The sequence below is a fragment of the Gouania willdenowi genome, chromosome 19, assembly GCF_900634775.1.
Source record: "Gouania willdenowi chromosome 19, fGouWil2.1, whole genome shotgun sequence".
Classification (NCBI taxonomy): domain Eukaryota; kingdom Metazoa; phylum Chordata; class Actinopteri; order Blenniiformes; family Gobiesocidae; genus Gouania; species Gouania willdenowi.
Genome location: NC_041062.1, coordinates 8230335 through 8255648, shown reverse-complemented (window position 1 = coordinate 8255648; position 25314 = coordinate 8230335). Strand labels below are relative to the sequence as shown.

The window sequence follows — 25314 nt, the reverse complement described above, 5'->3', positions numbered from 1 at the left end:
CTTGCTGAGTCATTTGTTTTAATTACACCATCAGAACTAAATTTGGTGATTTTTGTTTTGTTTTTTTATTTTCCAACTTCTATGGTTTGAATTTCTTCATTAAATGAACTTTTTGAATGATTATACTCTTCATCAGTTTCTCAACAATCCTATGACATTCCTGACAGATTTCATGTATTTTTCTGCCGCGGAGACACTACAGACAGCCCATGAATGTGAAATCTATCCGTATGCACCACTAGCGCTCAGAGAGGAGTGAAATCCTGGGAAAACAGAGCCTTTAGCACAGCTTTAGTCCTCCGTGGATAATAGAAACCATATGGTTGTAACAGAGTGGCTGTCGGGGATTCATTACGGCACCTCTGAGACAACCTCGCCCTCTTACATCACGGCAGATTGTTCACGTTTGTTTGTAAAAATGGACATAAAGTCCAGGAATAAAATCTGTTTTATGTTTGCCTCCTGTTTTCGCAACCATCACAAAAAAAATCCAGTTTAGATAGGATTATTCAGCATTAGGAAATATTTACATTTCAAGCTGTCACTGGCAGCTCTGGCCTCTCACCACAGCCCTTAAACCCTTTTATTTCAAAACGTCTGATTAAAAAAAACAGTATAAACTGCATTCTGATTCTGATTCTGATTCTGATTTGGTTAAGAAACATTTTCAGAATTTTTGCCATAAAGTCCTTGAAATAAAAGCCAGTATTTGTTTTATTTCCCAATTCAAGCAAAAAATATTTAAGTTTGTATTTTAAAGTAAAAGTATATAATATATTAAAGAATTTGACAATATATAGTAATTATTAGAATCCTGAAATTATTTTTAATTAATTGAATGCTAAAAAAAAAGACCTTTTAATGTTTTAATAATTTAAGCCCTACTTTTTAAGTTTTTACGAAGTTTGTGGTAATCATTGTCATACTGAGTTTGACATTAAAATGAATATGTAGTGCATTCCCATTAGATAGTATGAAAAGATTGAGTACGTGAGAAATGCCCAGATGTTGTGCTATATGAGGACATTTTTTAAGTACGCACGGGGGTCACACTAGTCATACTCAATTGCCCCATGATGCATTCTTTTTATTTGTAATAATTCTTGAGCGGCTGTAACGTAAGTAATTTCTCTCTGGGATAAATAAAGGACTTCTGATTCTGATTGCAAACGGAACGTCAACTTTTTCCTTGGACCGGCTTCAAGCTCAAAAACAAACATCCCCTTTTCAAAACAAAAGCATTTTTTGTGAGCATTACTTTTCTACGGTGGCCCTGAGAGCTCACAACGCAACGCAAAATGAAAGTAGCCCAGCAGTAAAACATTTTTCACATTAATGTCACTCTTCTTCATGGATTTTTACTTGCGTTGTCAGTGTTCACCGGGCTGCTTTTGTGTTGTGGCGTTTATATTTGTGTGCACTTTTTCTTATTTTCTGATTTGTGATGTTTTTCCACTAACATTCACATCATAATTCCCCATAAAGTTAAAGAAACTAATGAGGCCATTTTTAAAAGTATAAGCAAATAGTCGTTTCCCAATGTAGTAAACCTATAGCTGAGTCCAGTAACGAAGTATCCGCGCTCTACGTTGTTGTTACCATCTCCACACACAGCCTGTGATAATAGCCTCAGTGTTTTAGTGCTAACTAGTCCTAACCGGTGCCATGCTGCTCCAGGCTTGGGGACAATGGTGGCTTTCGGAGAAACCATGAGTGGGTGTGAGGATTGGAATGAGCGCTTTGGAGACAACAGTGTCCAATAAGGCCTTCACACACACACACACACACACACACTGGACTGTGTGTTAGTCTGTAGGAGGAACACAAAGACCTCCCTGTGCTCCTCAAACCAACGCTGTCCTGAGTCAGGATGGGTTCACATGGGTGTGAGCGAGAGATGCCAGTCCTTCAGACATCTGATAACACGTTAGCGACATGGTTCCTGTGGACGATGGAGGACGGGGACATTAGAGACGCTCGATGGAACCTCCTAACAACCTCGATGTGGTGCGTTGTATCATCTCTACATCCTTTATGATGACTTATTAATGGGGATTTTAACCTATAATGTATGAGCGGGGATGCGTTTGCTCTGTATTGGTTTTCAATTATTCAAGAGTGGTGATATGAATAGAGAAAATAGGACGAAATAAATAGGCCATGATTCATTTACTCGATTATTTCCATGAGGGTTAATATAAAGATCTGCTGTATTTGTTAATCATGCATTTTATGGTTTGTGTATGTGTAATGAACCTTTAACGTTTGATACTAGTGCTTCAAAGGTTGAACTTTCAGGATCAAAAGGACCCTGAACACTACAGACTTCCTCACTCTCTCTGTTCCTCCACTTTTCACTGAGTGTGTAAAACTTCTCATTTTAACATGGAAAACTCTCACACAGAAACTTTAATTTTCTTAAGGGTTTTCGTTGTTTTCGTATAACTGCGTCATAATGTCCCTCTGTATCTACGTCCTGTTGAATGGTCTGGCTTCAAAGCCTCCCATGGTGCACGGCTGAGTATTTTAATGTGAACCCAGTTGGTCTCTTTGTCTTTTGTGAATGAGAACTTGTGTCTCTCAATGAGATTCTCTGTATAATTAAAGGTTGAATGTTTAAGTACTTGTTGGAGGTCAGAACAGAAGCAGAAAAAAAGGAAAAACTAATTTCACTGATTTTTGCTGCAAGATTTTAACGTGTCCCTCCAAAGCTACTGATTGGCTGTTACTGATCTGTCGGATACGAGAGCTTCTGACTGGCTTGTGGTAAAAGTATCAAAGTGATGTGGAAGATCACGTTGGTTATAGAAGATTATGGGGCTCAGAATTTTTGCACTTGACCCCGAGTTTTACTCTTTAGAACTCTGGCTAATAAGAGCTGGATCTGAACCCACAACCTTGTTATAATTCATTGAAAAAAACCCATTGAAAAATAAACTAATTAATAGTTTTTTAATTCACCACCATATTTTTGGTCTTTTTCCAGTCCAACACCTGAATTCCGCGGACGTCGGCCGCCACAATCTCCTCTACCTGAAAGAGATCGGGAATGGCTGGTTCGGAAAGGTAAGACGATCTTTAACCCTTCGACTATTGCTCATAGGTGGGAGCAGAGTTCAATGAGGCTATGGGTTAAATAGTTTACCAAGAGAAACAGAATATGATGAGTATGAAATAAACTCAGAATGAATTAATAAATATATTTTACTGATTAAATAGCTCTAATAGATCTAAATAGATCTAATTTTTGTTTAACATGAGGCTGAATGATGAAGGTCTTTCCACTCCGTTACCTGGCAACGGAGTGGAATGGACAACATGAAGGTTGGTCACAACCATCACACACTGAGGTACAACTCAATGGTTCCTTTTCTAAAATATAATGTATTTCATTGCCTTTTTAAAATTGATATCAAAAAGTTTTTCTGGGCTTTCCATGGATACGGTTGATGTTAACGGAGTGAAAAGGAAAAGGAAAAGTGCTGATAATTGTCAATCAGAGCTGCATTCCAAAAAAACTAGCGGAACCAAAAACCTTAGATTTTTCTGCTTTATTAAGCAACACACACTTGATATTTTAGTGGGTAATTATTTTCCTGAAAGCAATATTTTAAAAAGTATTGAGCCTGGACATAATTTTTTCCCAGATGTGCCCCTAATGAAAATTCCGGTCCATATATCGTGTTGTTTCTCTGATTCTTTCCTATAATTTGTTTGTAATCTATTTGTTTCTTTGTGTCTGTTTCAGGTTTTGCTCGGGGAGGTGAACACGGGTCTAAACACCATCCAGGTGGTGGTGAAGGAGCTCAAATCCAGTGCCAGCGTTCAGGACCAGATGCACTTTTTGGAAGAAAGCAAACCGTTCCGGTAAAGTCGAAATTCCGCCGTCCGTTAAATCCAGGGTGGAGAATCAATCACTGATCCTGACTGGACTCTACTTGTCCTTTTCTTCAGTTCTCTCCATCATCCGGCTCTGCTACAGTGCCTGTCCCAGTGCACTGAGGTCACCCCTTACCTGCTGGTGATGGAGTTTTGTCCTTTGGTGAGTATGTAAACATTCTTTAACTCCTTTTGGGCATTAGGTTGATTGAAAACATCCTGTAATGTGTGCTGACACTGTTTTGGCTCTCAGATTCTTCTTGGCATGAAGGCAGAAGCTTCCTAATGGGATTAGTTACACTTGTACCAACTTGTAATCAATATATTTCATTCAAAGGTGAAAGAAAGGAAAAATATGGGAGGGACACGATAAAGAAGAGAGGAAAAGAGGGAAGACAGGTCAGGGAAGGAAGGATGAAAGGGAGAAGATGATGGAAAATCAAGAAAATTGGAGAAAGATAAACAAGTTACAATGAAAATGGAGAAAAAGGAATTGACATTAAAAGAAGAGTTGTGAGGAATTTAAAACAAAGGGAAGCCATTAATAAAAATAATTGTAAGTAATTCAAAAGAACACTAATTTTAGTGCAGGGGCCAAATATAAAGTAGTTTGTTTAAGTGGACTGCAGATTTTAGGTGGGAAAATTTGCAATTTCAACATCAATTTCCCCAAGTTTGAACTTTGACGTATAAATGATACATAAAGTATGTGTACGGTGCCCACAATATCCAGACAATAAGTGACAAATATCATATCTCTTTTAAATGTTATTGATTTTGTGACCATTTTTTATTTAATTTGGGGCAATTATGTGAAATACTTTAAGGAAAATTGATTTGTTTGGACAATTTGAGATTTAATATGACTATAGTCATGTGATAAAAACATGGGGATATTGCCATCCTCCAAATATTGTGGAGTTTCTTAGAACTTGTGTACTTGTAAGGGTTGCGATAACGACAACTGAATTATTTGGTAATTTACATGATAATTTACTTTCTCCTGCAGGCCAAATTGGATGGTCGAAAGGGCCGGATTTGGCCGCCGGGCCTTGAGTTTGACACGTGGATTAGAAAGAACAAAAAGAGAGACAAAAGGAAATAGGAATGGAACAAAAGAAGGAAGAAATAAAAGATGGAAGAAAGGAGGAATGTGTAAAGAATTAAAAATGGAAATCAGAACATTGATTATCTTATTGGTTCTATATTGGGAAAGATGTTAAACTGACCTCGTACATCCATATCCAGAGGTTTATTAAGCTGTATCTGACGTGGAGGAGTGCTCTGCCCCCTGGTGTTCACTCACAGTAACAGCTACATGTTTCTCTGTCGTCTCCAGGGAGATGTTAAAGGTTACCTGCGGAGCTGCCGAGCCGCTGAGACTCTGATCCCTGAGCCTCTGGTTCTGCAGCGGATGGCCTGTGACATCGCCTCTGGTTTGCTGCATCTGCACAAGCACAACTTCACACACAGGTACACAAAACACCTTTCTGCTCAAACGGGTGGTTCAGGTTTGATGGTTGATTCCTGGTGGCTTTCTGGAACAACATCCTGGTGCTGCCTGAGTGCTCTTTTGTCGACTCCAGCATCAGTGATTTTGTTGCAGGCGGTGAACCGCACTCTCCAAAAACAAACATCTCCAGGTTTGATTTCATCTGCTTTTATATTAAAATAGTTAAATTCTGTTTCATTTAAGTAGCATGTAATACAACACACTCGTCATGATTTCAACCAACCTAGTGCTACACTTTTAATCCCAATGACAGCAATAAATCATTGGAAATAAAAGGGACTGAAAACTTTCATATCATTTGTTCCTAATGTTCAAGAACTCACATATATTTATCTCTAATTATATTAATCAAACAGCTTCTTGTATTAATATTCTTCCCTAATATCCATCTTTAGTGACCTGGCTTTGAGGAACTGCTTGTTGACTGCTGGTGTCTCAGTGAAGATCGGAGATTATGGGCTTTCTCAAACCAAGTACAAGGTACAGCTGCTCAGCACATAGCCCCACTCAATTTATCTCATCAATCATAGTTTGAGTTACTGGTGATTTACTAAGGACTACATGAATCAATGAACACATGGCTAATATGTTAAGGTTTAATTATTCAGACAATTTTTTCCAGGAAATGTACTGTAATTTTCAAAGAATTTGCAACATTTACGAAGTAAATTTCCAGAAAAAATTGCCTGAAGAAATTAAACCTTATTATCTATCTATAAAGCAAGGAATGTGTGTGTGTGTGTGTGTGTGTGTGTGCGTGTGTGTGTGTGTGTGTGTGTGTGTGTGTGTGTGTGTGTGTGTGTGTGTGTGTGTGTGTGTGTGTGTGTGTGTGTGTGTGTGTGTGTGTGTGGTGTGTGTGTGTGTGCGTGTGTGTGCGCGTGTGTGTGTGTGTGTGTGTGACTCAAATATTTCTGCGAATCAGGCTCAGATTGACCTGAGACTTTCAACATGGCTGCTGCTTGGTTCAAAGGTGCGCAACGTAGGATTTGTTTGGACTGCAATGATACAGTTAATTAATTATTTCATAAAATTGTCCACCGGTAACTCAGGATAAGTTGAAAGCTGCGTAGAATCTAGAGGAGTGACTGGACAAAGGGCTTATTAAAATGAATAAAGTGGGTCTAATATCCTAAGAAAACACCCCGTAAATATTGACCAGTAGGTGTCCACAGTGAGCAACATTTGTGACTACGGTGAGTAATAATATTAATAAATAATAATAAAATAAAAATAGGCTTTCACTATATATATGTAGCCTATATTACAGTACTCAATATTATGCTCTGCACAGTTCATTTAGTGGACTACCTACACACACACACACACACACACACACACACACACACACACACACAATGTTTTGCTAGCCTATATTACAGTACTAAATATTAAACCTCCCACTTTTCTATTAACAAGACATACTTCCTTCGGGCACTGTACTAGTATTATTCAAAAAGAAAACAAAATAAACTTGCTGGAATTAACACATGGATAGGTTTTATTGTGCGGCAGCGGCAATGACTTCTTTTGAAACTACAGTAAATGTTCTTCAATCATGAGGTTTACTTTTTACTATTGCCCTTTCATTACCCATCAGTGGGTGGGACCAATAAATATTTCATGTAGAGGACATTATATATCAAATAACATATTTATGATGTTTTATTGTACAGGGTGAATGTATTTACACTTCCTAAAAAGAGGATGCTTGGCCCAGCATAGAAAAATGTTAACTTAGCTCTTAATTGTTGAAGGGGCAATAACCATCAATATTTCCGAGCAACAATTAAAACTGACATTCATACTGCATTGTGAACCTGAACTTAATGTGCCCAGAAAGACATAAACATTGAAAATCATGGACTCCAAACAGAGATGATACAAGTACCTGTGTTTCGATTGAGAATCTATAAAACCACAGTTTTCCAGGATTCCTGTTGAAAATGGTACGAGGATGGAACATAAATGAGCCTGCAAAGAAGTCTGTTCTGTAGAAGTTTTTGCTGATTTCACACTTCTCTGGCAAGATTTTCCCCCTGGGAATCACTATAATATTGTCTTTATCTTCGTTTCAATAAGCTCCAGATGCATCAAAAGTTGCTTCAACACACATCTTTGTGTTGTCCTTAATAATAAATAAAAACTATAGAAATAAAATTTGAAGAAAAGCACTAGAAAAACATAAATAAAGACGCAAATCAAAACACTGCACCTAAATCATAAGTACTATGTCACGTCAAACTAAAAATTGTTCAAGAAAGTACTTCGAAGGTCTTTTGTTCTGGTTGATATTGTGGCTAATCTCTTGTGATCTATCCACCCTCTGGTTCTCCCAGGATGATTACTATGTGACATCGGATCAGGTGTATGTGCCTCTGCGGTGGATCGCCCCGGAGCTTGTGGATGAAGTGCATGGAAACCTGCTTTTGGCTGACCAGACCCAACAGAGCAACATCTGGTAACATATACTTGACACATTTATCTTCACTGGCCTGCAGTACTTATTGATGTTGGACTTTACTCTGTTTCAGGTCACTAGGTGTGACCATTTGGGAGCTGTTTGAACTTGGGAGCCAGCCGTACAGGCATTACACTGATCGACAAGTGCTGGCCTACGCCGTGAGAGAGCAGCAACTTCGTCTGAACAAACCACTGCTCAAAGTGCCCCTTGCCGAGCGCTGGTGAGTCGCACCATGAGATGGAATCAGGAATCTTGTTGGTGTAGCTCAAGAAGAAATCACCTCTAACTGTGTGGATCAACGAATATAAAAATACTTTTTCTTTTACAATTCTAGGTATGAGGTGATGCAGTTCTGCTGGCTTCAACCAGATCAGAGACCAACGGCCGAGGAAGTCCACTTGCTACTTAGCTACCTGTGTGCTAAAGGAGCCAGTGAGGCCGAAGAGGACTTTGAAAGACGTTGGAACTCCATGCGCCCCAACACTGGATTTAACATCCACCACGGTGCCTCTGTGATGTCACGAGACCATCCCTCATCGACTTCATCCTCCTTCCCTCTCCTGGAGCAGTTCTCAGCCGGTGATGGCTATCACTCAGAATCAGGAGACGACATACTAACTGTCACTGAGACCAGCCATGGCCTAAATTTTGAGTACAAGTGGGAGCAAGCCCGAGCAGAGCTGTCATATAGAATCCCAGACTCGGACCAAGTTGGTCACCATTGTCAGGAAGTCATTTATCCACCTGGAGGCATCGTCGGTGGTTGCCCATTGGAGAACCTAAATCTTGGAGTTTCACCACAATACTATCAACCAAAACATCTGCATGCCCCAGGTATACTTCCTGTCCTCAGTGCCAATAGCCCCTCCGTAGGTAGTAAATACTACATTCAAATCGAGGAGCCGGTGATCTCCGACATTGATCCAGACTACGCTATGTGCTCTTACAGCCCGGATTACCAGGGCAGCAATGGGAGCTTCCTGACTGGGAGTGCAGACTCTGGTGAGTGCATGGCCTGCCCGTCCCAGGCGAACAACATGGTTCCCTATTGGTCAGCAGAAATCCATAAAGCTGATATGTACAATTCCAATGAATCAAGTCCTGCCATATCCCTGACAATGGAACCACTTTTAGGGCAGGTTACAGACGACAGCCCCTTACGACCCTGGGAGTCAAGTCACTATGTGTCGTACAAAGACAGAGATGGAGGGTACTACTATGCACACTCTCCGCCTTTGGCAATAGATCATTATCTGATTGGAAGTGAGGCCTCTAGTGAGCGTCATCTTGAAAGCTGGGGATCAAGAAGCCTCCGTCAAGCCTTGGGTGAGCTGGAACACCCGCTTGGTGTCTCCCCTCATGTGAACAATCCACCTCAACAAGCTTTCCAAGACCCCTACCTAGATTCGAGCCAGTCATCCATTCTTGGTAAGAATGTTACAGGAGGTTATTATGACATGATGGGCTCCCTGAGGAAAACAATGCCAAGCAATACAAGACACAACAGCCAGTCCGTCAGCATTAACATTGAGACAGAAGGTGCCCTCTTCATCGGACACAGAGACAGCGAATCGGAGGAGGATGAGGAAATATTTGTGGAGAGACACACCTGCAACACTTGGCCTTCAAAACATCGCCACAGTCAGCATCGGCGCGCGAGTCATAGCTGCAGACAGGACTCGTATGCAGACTTTCACTACACAATGCCAAGTACAGACATCGAGGACACCTGGCCAGAAGACAACAACCAAGCTTTTCACTCTTTCCCCAAACCCATCGACTATCTTGAGCCACACCAGGGTAAAGATAACAGTACCTGTCTCAGCTTGGCTAAACATCACTCAATTGTGGCCCCAGAAAGCTGCAATACTTACATCTACATGTGCCATGGGGACAAGGCTCAAGTGCCAGGATCCGGAGAGTGTTGCCACGCACATTTTGTCGACCCACTCACAGGCCTGCTTGTCCGCAACAATGCTTATTGTCACAGCTACACACCCCGAACCTACATCTCAGATAAGGAGGTTGATATTCCATACAATGAGGAGATGATTGATCTTTCTCCGGCTCCAGGTGGTCCTATAGTGGCAAAATCCACTTCGAAGAAGTTTGAGGACTGTGGTGAACAATATGTCGACCTTACAAGTGACAACAGCCAAACTGAAGAGAAAAGAGAGGATGTAATCAAACAAAATCTGACCATGCAGAAGACAACAGAACCAAAAACTGAAGAGATGATTCTGACAATGACTAAAAGCACTCCTCCACCTCCTGCCGACAACATGCATGTGATGGTGGCTGTCACAGAACCACAGTCGGAGCTGAGTCACACTGTTGATAGTGGCATGGACCGGGGTAGCTCGAATGCAAGCCTTGCTGACATCCTTGACTGCAGCGATGGTGACGAAGATGACGATGACATCACTGATGATATCACTGATGTTACCTCAGGGATCTATGCGGACGAAACCAGTGAGCTAAACGCTTCTCCTGTCATCAAATCTCTACAAAAGCCAATAGGGACACCTGATTCAATGGACTCCATGGACTTGCCCTCTGCAGCCGGGTCATGTGAGGGCTTCAGCCCGGCTTCCTCGCACCCTTCTAGCTCACCTAAAGCAATGGACAGTGGCTACGACACTGAGAACAATGAAAGTCCTGAGTTTGTCCCAAAAGAGCCACATGAACCACGTGAGATGGCAAATGAGATGCCAACACTCGATGCAAGCCTGGAGGAGGACGAGGAAGTGGAGGAGCATGAAGTTGAAGCAAATATTATATCAGAGGAACCATCTTCAGGGGATGGTTTGATCTTTGAATCCTCAGAGAGAAGTGATCATGTCCTTTTACCCCTAAGTGAGAAAACTCCATATCGAGACTCTGCCTACTTCTCAGACTACGAGAGTGAAAGGCAGAGTCAAGATGGTGAAGAGGAACAAAGCATTGAAAATAAAGAAAAGAGGGCTGAGAAGAGGAAAAATTATGAGGAGAATATTCTGGGTGATGCAGCGACAAATAAAGAAATTAGACTTGAAACTGAACCCGTCAATGATTCCTCTAATCCAACAGAAATGGAGGAGCTTTACTTCACAGAGGAGTGCTGCCAGGATGAGGAAGTTGGCTTTCCACTGAAAACCTGTGACTCTGCCTCACTAGAGGGCGGACTCGATGAGTGGCCATCACAGGAAGTTGGGGACTGGGCAGCTGAGGTAGTGGGGGCTATGGAAAAAGCTCTTGGTGCCTTGCATGCAGATTGCTCCTTGATTGGCGAGGAGAATGAAGAAAAAGCAGATGATGTAAATGACTCATCTCTGGCTCTAGAGACGAAGCCCATTCCATGTCCTTCAGTGTTCCCTGAAATCCCTCACACTCTCCCAAAAGACGAGGTCGCATTGCAGCACACTGCAAACACTCGACGGTTTTTTTCCTCGTCAGTCCCACATCCCTCCGTGGAGGGTCGAGCATCTCCAGTCGAGGGAGAGGAGGCCGACGAAGAGGATGGCGACACGGACGACAGCGACGAGTCGGATGAGGAGCTGCGGACTTACAGTGTTCAGGAGCAGAGCGGAGGAGAGGAGAGTGAGGACGAGTGTCACCCGGTACCCATTGTAGTGAGCGACGACAGCGAAGCGCACAAGCTGCGCAGCCTCCTTAAAATACCGACAGTCCTAACCACGGGAAGCCTGCAGGAGGATCTGGATCGCAAGAAGAAGACGGTGTCATTTTTTGATGACGTAACGGTCTACCTTTTTGATCAGGTGAATGCCAATAACTGTAAATACTCTTACTTTTTATGAAGATATTGTTGCTAAACATCTTCCCTTTAAATCACAACCACCAGGAAAGCCCAACTAAAGAGCTGACGGAGCACGGCTTCTTATTAGGAACAGAGAGTCAGACTTCCAGAGGAAAATCCCCAGAAAGGATCAGTGTTTCTGACGAGTCCTCGGATGGGAACATCTCGGAAGAGAGTAAGTATTTTTTGAAATGACACTCGTGACCTCTTTTGATGAACAGAAATCCCATTATGGTGCATTTTTAATCGTAACCCTTGTCCTTCAGGTGCAGGGTATGAGTGGGAGGACGACTTTCCTCTCCTCCCCCTACCAATGTCCTCAGCGGTGTCTGACTCCCCTCCTCCACGTTCAGCTGCTAAAACTCATGAACCCCAAAAACCAGCTGTGCGATCATCCCGCTTCACGGTTTCCCCCTCTATCGTGTCTCGATTCTCCATCACGCACATCTCTGACTCTGATATGGACTCTGCAGGAGGTGGGTAACACAAACTTTACAACTAGGATCATTTATGTTTTCATACCAACCAAAAGTCTATTAATTTCTTCCTGTTGTATTTTTATAAACAACTTGCTACCGATGTTGTTTAGCTTATTTTTGACCACACATTTCTGACTTATTGTGGGTTTTAAAAAATGGGAAAAGTTTTGACTCTGTTTACTGTCAATCTATCTTCCAATCCTCGACCAGGGACATGAGTTTTGGGTAATCATTGAAAAAACAAGATCACAAGCACAAGCAGATGAAATGAGTTTTCTTCGCAGAGTGCCAGGGATCAGTATCAAAGATACGGTAGTTTGGAGTAGAGACAATGCTCCTCCACGTTAAAAGGAACCAGTTGAGGTGGTTCAGACGTCAACAGATACATGTGCTTATGTATTTTTGTTGTTTCAACTGTTTTTCTTTTCAGTTTAATGTACATTTTTGCTCATTTTTTTTCCCAAAATCAAAAGTTTAAAGATCAAGAACAGTTTGCTTTATGTGCTTTAATTCTTTACTCCTTCATGTTGTTTGCAGGCAGCAGCGAGGACGGAGACAAGGAGTAACGAACTACGGATTCACTGCCTCCACAACCCGTCCTGCGAGCATGACAAACTGGCTTCAACGTCAGCTTTAGACAGTGCCTCAACGGTGGAAAAACGGCCCAATTAAGGATGGCCCTAAAACTGTTTAGTCTACTGAAAAGAGAATAGTTCATGTATAATAATTCCCATAGTAATAGTAATATATACACTGTATGAATGATTACTCTCTGAATGAATCCAGGGGAAATAAGGAATTCTACATATTTTTGGATTGAAGAAGTAGAAGGACACATTTACCACCATTTAATTTTCCCTCCGTACAACGATGGTATTTATGAGACATTTAGAAGCTGCGACAATGGATCAACTGTTTCAATAAGACTGTAAAGCTCAAGAGACTTTGTACTTTTTCAGGTTTTACTCGTAATAACAAACATCAACACAAACTTTTGAGGTATCGCTGTAATGTGATGTTAATATTTGTGTTCATTCAGAGAGGAAAGGGATTATTCTCTCACAAAGAGAATGTTAAAGGGTCAACTGTTACAGAATATCACCTTAACTTAATTATGTCTTTCTTTTTCTCCGCTTTGTCAGGATGAATATTGTACTGTTACACATGAACGAGAACTGTTTTTACTGTATGTGGGTGGACTTTAAGGAAAGTATCTCCTGTTAAAGGTTTTGTTATCATAGCAGGAGTTCTCGATGCCGTAATAATGCAAATGAGTAAAAGGGATGTTTGTTTTTGTGCTTTTCTCAAGACTTGTTCGATGTGGAAATAATTTCTGTTTAAGGAGAAAAAAGAGGAACAAGTGTCTGTACAGGATCCAAACCGTGGATGAAAAGTGTTTTTGTGTTCAAGATCGATTATTCAGATTTCTATTGATTCGTTCTGTGTCAAAAGTACAAATGTGCTTTATCACACTGATGCAAACTGAAAAAAAACTAGAAATGTGTGTCAATGGTCTGCTGGTTATATAGTGCCACACTGGCTGTTTTCAGACCGCTAAGTTTCTGGTTCAGGTGTACAACAAACTAGTTTACTCATAACCTTGGACACTTTCACACTCCACTCCAGTAGGTGGCAGTAATACTAGTGAAGATAACTACTTTTAATTCCAAGATACACAACAGTGTAAAATTAGCTTGTGATATAGTTGGTTGTGCTCAAACTTTTACAAACCCGGACAACAAGCATTCTGAATTCTGCATTTTTACTCTTGATTAAATGATTGCTCTTTAATACAAACTTCCCCACTTCACCTCCATCTTCTGAGACCATCACATCCATCACTTTAAAGAACAATTTGGTCAAATTTAACAATACGACGTCTGTCATATTGTTAAAAGCAAATTTTTGAAGTGTGAAGGAAATAAAGTGTTTTTTACATTATTACTAAATTTCTTGATGTTTATTAGTTTTTAAATACAGCATCAAAAGCAGTGGTGTTTACCTATATAGTAGATTAGTGTTTCATTTATTATTATAGTAGATTAGTATTTTACTGTTGTATGTGTTACTAACCTGCCTTTTGGCCTCTGTGTAGCTCCTGAATACTTTTAATTTCCCTCAGGATTAGTTAAGTATCTATTATGTTGTTATTATATTGTATATAATAATATAATAATAATTTAATTCTTCTAGATTTAATGTATTTAAATTATAGTATATATTATTAGTTATATAATAATATCTACTATATAGTAGCCCACATACATGTTGCATAACATGATTAAGCCCTTAAAAAGAGTAAGTTTTATATTTAATTCAGTGTGTGACTTCAGTTACTCTGTGAGAACCGTTACTTTTGATGCTTTATTTTATAGCAAAAGTAAATACAAAAGTCGCAATAATCATTCAAATAAAACTACAAGGCACTTTTTTTTCATACTATTAAATATCTCAAAAAGGTTCCTTAATGTGATGGATGTGATATCGGTCCTGTTTATTTACTAAGGACAGAAGCTGGTAAACATGTGGAGTTAATCCCCAATGAGACGGCGTCTATTTCGGACCACACCAAAGCAAAGGCCGAATACCGAATGTGTCCTATCTGCTTTTCTATATCTATAGGTTTGAATCTGATTTTTAAAGACTGATTTGTATTGTATAGCTGTAGAGTGTTTTTTTTTTTTCTATTACCAAGAAGCCCATCACGTCTTTTATTAATGAATATTAATTTCTGCAGAACTAAAACCAACTCCTGACTTTGAGATAGTTACAGTGATTTGTTGTTTCTGAGCAATGAAACAAAATTGACAGACTTCACAAAGTATTTACCATCTTGTGACAACCATGTGGTGTCCCCTCAGTGTTTGCTATCCGATGCTTTAAATATTCTGTATGGGTTTAGCATAGCGACATGTCGTTGGCTGTCAGTAATATTTTTGTATCCGGACGAAGAGAGAAAAAAAAAACACTTTTCAGAGTATTAAAGTACTTTTGAGGGAAGGATGTTGTTAGATAAAGAGGAAATTCATTATGTTCATTGTTGCCAAAGACATGTTGTTTTGTGCTCCAGCATCTGATTTCCTGTCAGTGTTGTTTTCAAAATAAGATGAAGATTTTGACAATGCTTTCATTCTGCATTTTTTTGGTTCTCTTTTGGTTTTACCACACTGAGCTGGTCACATTGTTTCTTTCTGTACCTTCGATCAAATATTAATAAACTCTGGTTTACACATCATATATAAACTGTTGGAGATTTATTACTTGCATGTGGTTACTTTGAAGCAGCTTTTTTGTTAGTAAGACTAATAGTAAGGCATAACATTTTTTTTTTTTTGTGACAGCCTTATCTCAAAAAAAAAAAAAAAAAAAATTTATGCTTTACTATATATAGCCTTACGTCTGATTTGAGGTGTTTGTCAATTTTTTCTCAATTTCCACTTTTTCTCATTTTTCATGCCTTACTGCATTTTCATCCCAGTATAAGTATGCACATCACATTTTAAACTATTTTTTAGGGTCTTGTGATAGCCTTATCTAAAAAAAAAAAAAGAATTAAGAGAAAAATCTAATTTTATGCCTTACTATAGCCTTACCTCTAATTTGAGGTGTTTGTCTTTTTTTCCCTCATTTTTACATTTTATCATTTTTCATGCCTTACTGCATTTTCATCCCAGTATAAGTATGCACATCATTTTTTGGATTGGTTTTTTGGGTCTTGTGATAGCGTTATCAAAAAATATATATATATTTTTTTTCAATTTTCATGCTTTACTATTTATAGCCTGACCTTTTATTTTGGGTGTTTGTCTTTTTTTTTTAAATCCACTTTTTCTAATTTTTTATGCCTTACTGCATTTTGATCCCAGTATAAGTATGCACATCATATTTAGACTAGTATTTAGGGTTTTGTGATAGCGTTGTCTCAAAAAAAAAAATCCAAAAAAGTTACATTTTATGCCTTACTATAGCCTGTCCTCTGATTTGAGGTATTTGTCATTTTTTAATAATTTTTCACTTTTTCTCATTTTTCATGCCTTACTGCATTTTCATCCCAGTATAAGTATGCACATCATTTTTAGACTATTTTTTTAGGGTCTTGTGATATCCTTATCTCAAAAAAAAAAAAAAAAAAAAATCAAAATTTTATGCCTGACTATAGCCTTTCCTCTGATTTGAGGTGTTTGTCATTTTTTAATAATTTTTCACTTTTTCTCATTTTTCATGCCTTACTGCATTTTCATCCCAGTATAAGTATGCACATCATTTTTAGACTATTTTTTAGGGTTTTCTGATAGTCTTATCTAAAAAAAAAAAAAAAAAAAAAAAAAAAAATCAAAATTTTATGTCTTACTCTAGCCTTACCCCTGAGGTGTTTGTCATTTATTCATAATTTTTCACTTTTTCTCATTTTTCATGCCTTACTGCATTTTCATCCCAGTATAAGTATGCACATCATTTTTAGACTAATTTTAGGGTCTTGTGATAGCCTTATCTCAAAAAAAATAAAAAAATAAAAAATTAAAAATTTATGCCTTACCTCTGAGGTGTTTGTCATCTATTACTCATTTTCCACTTTTTCTCATTTTTCATGCCTTACAGCATTTTCATCCCAGTGTAAGTGTGCACATCATATTTAGAATTGTATTTAGGGTTTTGTGATAGCGTTGTCTCAAAAAAAAAAAAAAAAATCCAAAAAAGTTACATTTTATGCCTTACTATATAGCCTTTCCTCTGATTTGAGGTGTTTGTCATTTATTAATAATTTTTCACTTTTTCTCATTTTTCATGCCTTACTGCATTTTCATCCCAGTATAAGTATGCACATCATTTTTAGACTAATTTTAGGGTCTTGTGATAGCCTTATCTCAAAAAAAACAACAAAAAAAAAAAATTTAAAATTTATGCCTTACCTCTGAGGTGTTTGTCATCTATTACTCATTTTCCACTTTTTCTCATTTTTCATGCCTTACTGCATTTTCATCCCAGTGTAAGTGTGCACATCATATTTAGAATTGTATTTAGGGTTTTGTGATAGCGTTGTCTCAAAAAAAAAAAAAAAATTAAAAAAAATCCAAAAAAGTTACATTATATGCCTTACTATAGCCTTTCCTCTGATTTGAGGTGTTTGTCATTTTTTAATAATTTTTCACTTTTTCTCATTTTTCATGCCTTACTGCATTTTCATCCCAGTATAAGTATGCACATCATTTTTAGATTATTTTTTTAGGGTCTTGTGATATCCTTATCTCAAAAAAAAAAAAAAAAAATCAAAATTTTATGCCTTACTATAGCCTTTCCTCTGATTTGAGGTGTTTGTCATTTTTTAATAATTTTTCACTTTTTCTCATTTTTCATGCCTTACTGCATTTTCATCCCAGTATAAGTATGCACATCATTTTTAGACTATTTTTTTAGGCTCTTGTGATATCCTTATCTCAAAAAAAAAAAAAAAAAATCAAAATTTTATGCCTTACTATAGCCTTTCCTCTGATTTGAGGTGTTTGTCATTTTTTAATCATATTCCACTTTTTCTCATTTTTCATGCCTTACTGGATTTTCATCCCAGTATTAGTATGCACATCATGTTTAGACTATTTTTTAGGGTCTTGTGATAGCCTTATCTCAAAAAAAAAAAAAAAAAAAAAAAAATCCAAAAAAGTTACATTGATTTGATTTGAGGTGTTTGTCATTTTTTAATAATTTTTCACTTTTTCTCATTTTTCATGCCTTACTGCATTTTCATCCCAGTATAAGTATGCACATCATTTTTAGACTAAATTTTAGGGTCTTGTGATAGCCTTATCTAAAAAAAAAAAAAAAAAAAAAAAATTAAAATTTTTTGCCTTTTGTTTGTCATTTAATAATCATTTTCCACTTTTTCTCATTTTTCATGCCTTACTGGATTTTCATCCCAGTATAAGTATGCACATCATGTTTAGACTATTTTTTAGGGTCTTGTGATAGCCTTATCTAAAAAAAAAAGAAAAAAAATTAAATTTTTTTGCCTTACTATAGCCTTACCTCTGAGGTGTTTGTCGTTTAATAATCATTTTCCACTTTGTCTAATTTTTCATGCCTTACTGCATTTTCATCCCAGTATAAGTATGCACATCATGTTTAGATTATTTTTTAGGGTCTTGTGATAGCCTTATCTCAAAAAAAAAAAAAAAAAAAAAAAAATCCAAAAAAGTTACATTTTATGCCTTACTATAGCCTTTCCTCTGATTTGAGGTGTTTGTCATTTTTTAATAATTTTTCACTTTTTCTCATTTTTCATGCCTTACTGCATTTTCATCCCAGTATAAGTATGCACATCATTTTTAGACTAATTTTTAGGGTCTTGTGATAGCCTTATCTAAAAAAAAAAAAAAAAAAAATCTAAATTTTATGCCTTACTATAGCCTTACCTCTGAGGTGTTTGTCATTTAATAATCATTTTCCACTTTTTCTCATTTTTCATGCCTTACTGGATTTTCATCCCAGTATAAGTATGCACATCATGTTTAGACTATTTTTTAGGGTCTTGTGATAGCCTTATCTCAAAAAAAAAAAAAAAAAAAAAAAAATCCAAAAAAGTTACATTTTATGCCTTACTATAGCCTTTCCTCTGATTTGAGGTGTTTGTCATTTTTTAATAATTTTTCACTTTTTCTCATTTTTCATGCCTTACTGCATTTTCATCCCAGTATAAGTATGCACATCATTTTTAGACTAATATTTAGGGTCTTGTGATAGCCTTATCTAAAAAAAAAAAAAAAAAAAAATTAAAATTTTTTGCCTTACTATAGCCTTACCTCTGAGGTTTTTGTCATTTAATAATCATATTCCACTTTTTCTCATTTTTCATGCCTTACTGGATTTTCATCCCAGTATAAGTATGCACATCATGTTTAGACTATTTTTTAGGGTCTTGTGATAGCCTTATCTAAAAAAAAAAAGAAAAAAAAAATTACATTTTTTTGCCTTACTATAGCCTTTCCTCTGATTTGAGGTGTTTGTCATTTTTTAATAATTTTTCACTTTTTCTCATTTTTCATGCCTTACTGCATTTTCATCCCAGTATAAGTATGCACATCATTTTTAGACTAAATTTTAGGGTCTTGTGATAGCCTTATCTAAAAAAAAAAAAAAAAAAAAAAAAATTAAAATTTTTTGCCTTTTGTTTGTCATTTAATAATTATTTTCCACTTTTTCTCATTTTTCATGCCTTACTGGATTTTCATCCCAGTATAAGTATGCACATCATGTTTAGACTATTTTTTAGGGTCTTGTGATAGCCTTATCTAAAAAAAAAAAGAAAAAAAAATTAAATTTTTTTGCCTTACTATAGCCTTACCTCTGAGGTGTTTGTCGTTTAATAATCATTTTCCACTTTGTCTAATTTTTCATGCCTTACTGCATTTTCATCCCAGTATAAGTATGCACATCATTTTTAGATTATTTTTTAGGGTCTTGTGATAGCCTTATCTCAAAAAAAAAAAAAAAAAAAAAAACATCCAAAAAAGTTACATTTTATGCCTTACTATAGCCTTTCCTCTGATTTGAGGTGTTTGTCATTTTTTAATAATTTTTCACTTTTTCTCATTTTTCATGCCTTACTGCATTTTCATCCCAGTATAAGTATGCACATCATTTTTAGACTAATTTTTAGGGTCTTGTGATAGCCTTATCTAAAAAAAAAAAAAAAAAAAAAAATCTAAATTTTATGCCTTACTATAGCCTTACCTCTGAGGTGTTTGTCATTTAATAATCATTTTCCACTTTTTCTCATTTTTCATGCCTTACTGGATTTCATCCCAGTATAAGTATGCACATCATGTTTAGACTATTTTTTAGGGTCTTGTGATAGCCTTATCTCAAAAAAAAAAAAAAAAAAAAAAAAAAAATCAAAAAAAGTTACATTTTATGCCTTACTATAGCCTTTCCTCTGATTTGAGGTGTTTGTCATTTTTTAATAATTTTTCACTTTTTCTCATTTTTCATGCCTTACTGCATTTTCATCCCAGTATAAGTATGCACATCATTTTTAGACTAATATTTAGGGTCTTGTGATAGCCTTATCTAAAAAAAAAAAAAAAAAAAATTAAAATTTTTGCCTTACTATAGCCTTACCTCTGAGGTTTTTGTCATTTAATAATCATTTTCCACTTTTTCTCATTTTTCATGCCTTACTGGATTTTCATCCCAGTATAAGTATGCACATCATGTTTAGACTATTTTTAGGGTCTTGTGATAGCCTTATCTAAAAAAAAAAAGAAAAAAAAATTACATTTTTTTGCCTTACTATAGCCTTTCCTCTGATTTGAGGTGTTTGTCATTTTTTAATAATTTTTCACTTTTTCTCATTTTTCATGCCTTACTGCATTTTCATCCCAGTATAAGTATGCACATCATTTTTAGACTAATTTTTAGGGTCTTGTGATAGCCTTATCTAAAAAAAAAAAAAAAAAAAAAATTAAAATTTTATGCCTTACTATAGCCTTACCTCTGAGGTGTTTGTCATTTAATAATCATTTTCCACTTTTTCTCATTTTTCATGCCTTACTGGATTTTCATCCCAGTATAAGTATGCACATCATGTTTAGACTATTTTTTAGGGTCTTGTGATAGCCTTATCTCAAAAAAAAAAAAAAAAAATCAAAATTTTATGCCTTACTATAGCCTTTCCTCTGATTTGAGGTGTTTGTCATTTTTTAATAATTTTTCACTTTTTCTCATTTTTCATGCCTTACTGCATTTTCATCCCAGTATAAGTATGCACATCATTTTTAGACTATTTTTTTAGGCTCTTGTGATATCCTTATCTCAAAAAAAAAAAAAAAAAATCAAAATTTTATGCCTTACTATAGCCTTTCCTCTGATTTGAGGTGTTTGTCATTTTTTAATAATTTTTCACTTTTTCTCATTTTTCATGCCTTACTGCATTTTCAACCCAGTATAAGTATGCACATCATTTTTAGACTAAATTTTAGGGTCTTGTGATAGCCTTATCTAAAAAAAAAAAAAAAAAAAAAAAAATTAAAATTTTTTGCCTTTTGTTTGTCATTTAATAATCATTTTCCACTTTTTCTCATTTTTCATGCCTTACTGGATTTTCATCCCAGTATAAGTATGCACATCATGTTTAGACTATTTTTTAGGGTCTTGTGATAGCCTTATCTAAAAAAAAAAAGAAAAAAAAATTAAATTTTTTTGCCTTACTATAGCCTTACCTCTGAGGTGTTTGTCGTTTAATAATCATTTTCCACTTTGTCTAATTTTTCATGCCTTACTGCATTTTCATCCCAGTATAAGTATGCACATCATGTTTAGATTATTTTTTAGGGTCTTGTGATAGCCTTATCTCAAAAAAAAAAAAAAAAAAAAAAACATCCAAAAAAGTTACATTTTATGCCTTACTATAGCCTTTCTTCTGATTTGAGGTGTTTGTCATTTTTTAATAATTTTTCACTTTTTCTCATTTTTCATGCCTTACTGCATTTTCATCCCAGTATAAGTATGCACATCATTTTTAGACTAATTTTTAGGGTCTTGTGATAGCCTTATCTAAAAAAAAAAAAAAAAAAAAAATCTAAATTTTATGCCTTACTATAGCCTTACCTCTGAGGTGTTTGTCATTTAATAATCATTTTCCACTTTTTCTCATTTTTCATGCCTTACTGGATTTTCATCCCAGTATAAGTATGCACATCATGTTTAGACTATTTTTTAGGGTCTTGTGATAGCCTTATCTCAAAAAAAAAAAAAAAAAAAAAAAAAAAATCCAAAAAAGTTACATTTTATGCCTTACTATAGCCTTTCCTCTGATTTGAGGTGTTTGTCATTTTTTAATAATTTTTCACTTTTTCTCATTTTTCATGCCTTACTGCATTTTCATCCCAGTATAAGTATGCACATCATTTTTAGACTAATATTTAGGGTCTTGTGATAGCCTTATCTAAAAAAAAAAAAAAAAAAAAATTAAAATTTTTTGCCTTACTATAGCCTTACCTCTGAGGTTTTTGTCATTTAATAATCATATTCCACTTTTTCTCATTTTTCATGCCTTACTGGATTTTCATCCAGTATAAGTATGCACATCATGTTTAGACTATTTTTTAGGGTCTTGTGATAGCCTTATCTCAAAAAAAAATAAAAATAAAAAAAAATCCAAAAAAGTTACATTTTATGCCTTACTATAGCCTTTCCTCTGATTTGAGGTGTTTGTCATTTTTTAATAATTTTTCACTTTTTCTCATTTTTCATGCCTTACTGCATTTTCATCCCAGTATAAGTATGCACATCATGTTTAGACTATTTTTTAGGGTCTTGTGATAGCCTTATCTCAAAAAAAAAAAAAAAAAAAAAAAAAAATCCAAAAAAGTTACATTTTATGCCTTACTATAGCCTTTCCTCTGATTTGAGGTGTTTGTCATTTTTTAATAATTTTTCACTTTTTCTCATTTTTCATGCCTTACTGCATTTTCATCCCAGTATAAGTATGCACATCATTTTTAGACTAATATTTAGGGTCTTGTGATAGCCTTATCTAAAAAAAAAAAAAAAAAAATTAAAATTTTTTGCCTTACTATAGCCTTACCTCTGAGGTTTTTGTCATTTAATAATCATATTCCACTTTTTCTCATTTTTCATGCCTTACTGGATTTTCATCCCAGTATAAGTATGCACATCATGTTTAGACTATTTTTTAGGGTCTTGTGATAGCCTTATCTAAAAAAAAAAAAGAAAAAATCAAAATTTTATGCCTTACTATAGCCTTTCCTCTGATTTGAGGTGTTTGTCATTTTTTAATAATTTTTCACTTTTTCTCATTTTTCATGCCTTACTGCATTTTCATCCCAGTATAAGTATGCACATCATTTTTAGACTATTTTTTTAGGCTCTTGTGATATCCTTATCTCAAAAAAAAAAAAAAAAATCAAAATTTTATGCCTTACTATAGCCTTTCCTCTGATTTGAGGTGTTTGTCATTTTTTAATCATATTCCACTTTTTCTCATTTTTCATGCCTTACTGGATTTTCATCCCAGTATTAGTATGCACATCATGTTTAGACTATTTTTTAGGGTCTTGTGATAGCCTTATCTCAAAAAAAAAAAAAAAAAAAAAAAATCCAAAAAAGTTACATTGATTTGATTTGAGGTGTTTGTCATTTTTTAATAATTTTTCACTTTTTCTCATTTTTCATGCCTTACTGCATTTTCAACCCAGTATAAGTATGCACATCATTTTTAGACTAAATTTTAGGGTCTTGTGATAGCCTTATCTAAAAAAAAAAAAAAAAAAAAAAAAATTAAAATTTTTTGCCTTTTGTTTGTCATTTAATAATCATTTTCCACTTTTTCTCATTTTTCATGCCTTACTGGATTTTCATCCCAGTATAAGTATGCACATCATGTTTAGACTATTTTTTAGGGTCTTGTGATAGCCTTATCTAAAAAAAAAAAGAAAAAAAAATTAAATTTTTTTGCCTTACTATAGCCTTACCTCTGAGGTGTTTGTCGTTTAATAATCATTTTCCACTTTGTCTAATTTTTCATGCCTTACTGCATTTTCATCCCAGTATAAGTATGCACATCATGTTTAGATTATTTTTTAGGGTCTTGTGATAGCCTTATCTCAAAAAAAAAAAAAAAAAAAAAAAACATCCAAAAAAGTTACATTTTATGCCTTACTATAGCCTTTCCTCTGATTTGAGGTGTTTGTCATTTTTTAATAATTTTTCACTTTTTCTCATTTTTCATGCCTTACTGCATTTTCATCCCAGTATAAGTATGCACATCATTTTTAGACTAATTTTTAGGGTCTTGTGATAGCCTTATCTAAAAAAAAAAAAAAAAAAAAATTCTAAATTTTATGCCTTACTATAGCCTTACCTCTGAGGTGTTTGTCATTTAATAATCATTTTCCACTTTTTCTCATTTTTCATGCCTTACTGGATTTTCATCCCAGTATAAGTATGCACATCATGTTTAGACTATTTTTTAGGGTCTTGTGATAGCCTTATCTCAAAAAAAAAAAAAAAAAAAAAAAATCCAAAAAAGTTACATTTTATGCCTTACTATAGCCTTTCCTCTGATTTGAGGTGTTTGTCATTTTTTAATAATTTTTCACTTTTTCTCATTTTTCATGCCTTACTGCATTTTCATCCCAGTATAAGTATGCACATCATTTTTAGACTAATATTTAGGGTCTTGTGATAGCCTTATCTAAAAAAAAAAAAAAAAAAAATTAAAATTTTTTGCCTTACTATAGCCTTACCTCTGAGGTTTTTGTCATTTAATAATCATATTCCACTTTTTCTCATTTTTCATGCCTTACTGGATTTTCATCCCAGTATAAGTATGCACATCATGTTTAGACTATTTTTTAGGGTCTTGTGATAGCCTTATCTAAAAAAAAAAAAGAAAAAAAAATTACATTTTTTTGCCTTACTATAGCCTTTCCTCTGATTTGAGGTGTTTGTCATTTTTTAATAATTTTTCACTTTTTCTCATTTTTCATGCCTTACTGCATTTTCATCCCAGTATAAGTATGCACATCATGTTTAGACTATTTTTTAGGGTCTTGTGATAGCCTTATCTAAAAAAAAAAAGAAAAAAAAATTACATTTTTTTGCCTTACTATAGCCTTTCCTCTGATTTGAGGTGTTTGTCATTTTTTAATAATTTTTCACTTTTTCTCATTTTTCATGCCTTACTGCATTTTCATCCCAGTATAAGTATGCACATCATTTTTAGACTAATTTTTAGGGTCTTGTGATAGCCTTATCTAAAAAAAAAAAAAAAAAAAAAAATTAAAATTTTATGCCTTACTATAGCCTTTCCTCTGAGGTTTTTGTCATTTAATAATCATATTCCACTTTTTCTCATTTTTCATGCCTAACTGGATTTTCATCCCAGTATAAGTATGCACATCATGTTTAGACTATTTTTTAGGGTCTTGTGATAGCCTTATCTAAAAAAAAAAAAGAAAAAAAAATTACATTTTTTTGCCTTACTATAGCCTTTCCTCTGATTTGAGGTGTTTGTCATTTTTTAATAATTTTTCACTTTTTCTCATTTTTCATGCCTTACTGCATTTTCATCCCAGTATAAGTATGCACATCATTTTTAGACTAATTTTTAGGGTCTTGTGATAGCCTTATCTAAAAAAAAAAAAAAAATAAAATTTTATGATTTACCTCT

The 25314-nt window shown here is 35.2% G+C and overlaps 1 protein-coding gene across 4 annotated transcripts in view; it reads left to right on the top strand.

Annotated features, from left to right (window-relative positions):
- The window catches only part of aatkb (apoptosis-associated tyrosine kinase b), a 44994-nt gene extending 29913 nt beyond the window's left edge, over window positions 1–15081 (top strand). For 3 of the 4 annotated variants that reach the window (XM_028476294.1, XM_028476296.1, XM_028476295.1), the window contains 11 exons: window positions 2987–3066; window positions 3749–3867; window positions 3955–4042; window positions 5219–5352; window positions 5788–5872; window positions 7729–7850; window positions 7924–8073; window positions 8188–11611; window positions 11695–11824; window positions 11916–12125; window positions 12666–15081. In XM_028476294.1, the coding sequence (XP_028332095.1) occupies window positions 2987–3066; window positions 3749–3867; window positions 3955–4042; window positions 5219–5352; window positions 5788–5872; window positions 7729–7850; window positions 7924–8073; window positions 8188–11611; window positions 11695–11824; window positions 11916–12125; window positions 12666–12694 (4571 nt within the window). In that variant the 3' untranslated portion in view covers window positions 12695–15081. Of the gene's footprint in view, window positions 1–1865; window positions 2008–2986; window positions 3067–3748; window positions 3868–3954; window positions 4043–5218; window positions 5353–5787; window positions 5873–7728; window positions 7851–7923; window positions 8074–8187; window positions 11612–11694; window positions 11825–11915; window positions 12126–12665 lie in introns of those variants that run through there. The other variant, XM_028476297.1, reaches the window with a different exon arrangement.
- Window positions 15082–25314: the final 10233 nt, after the last annotated feature.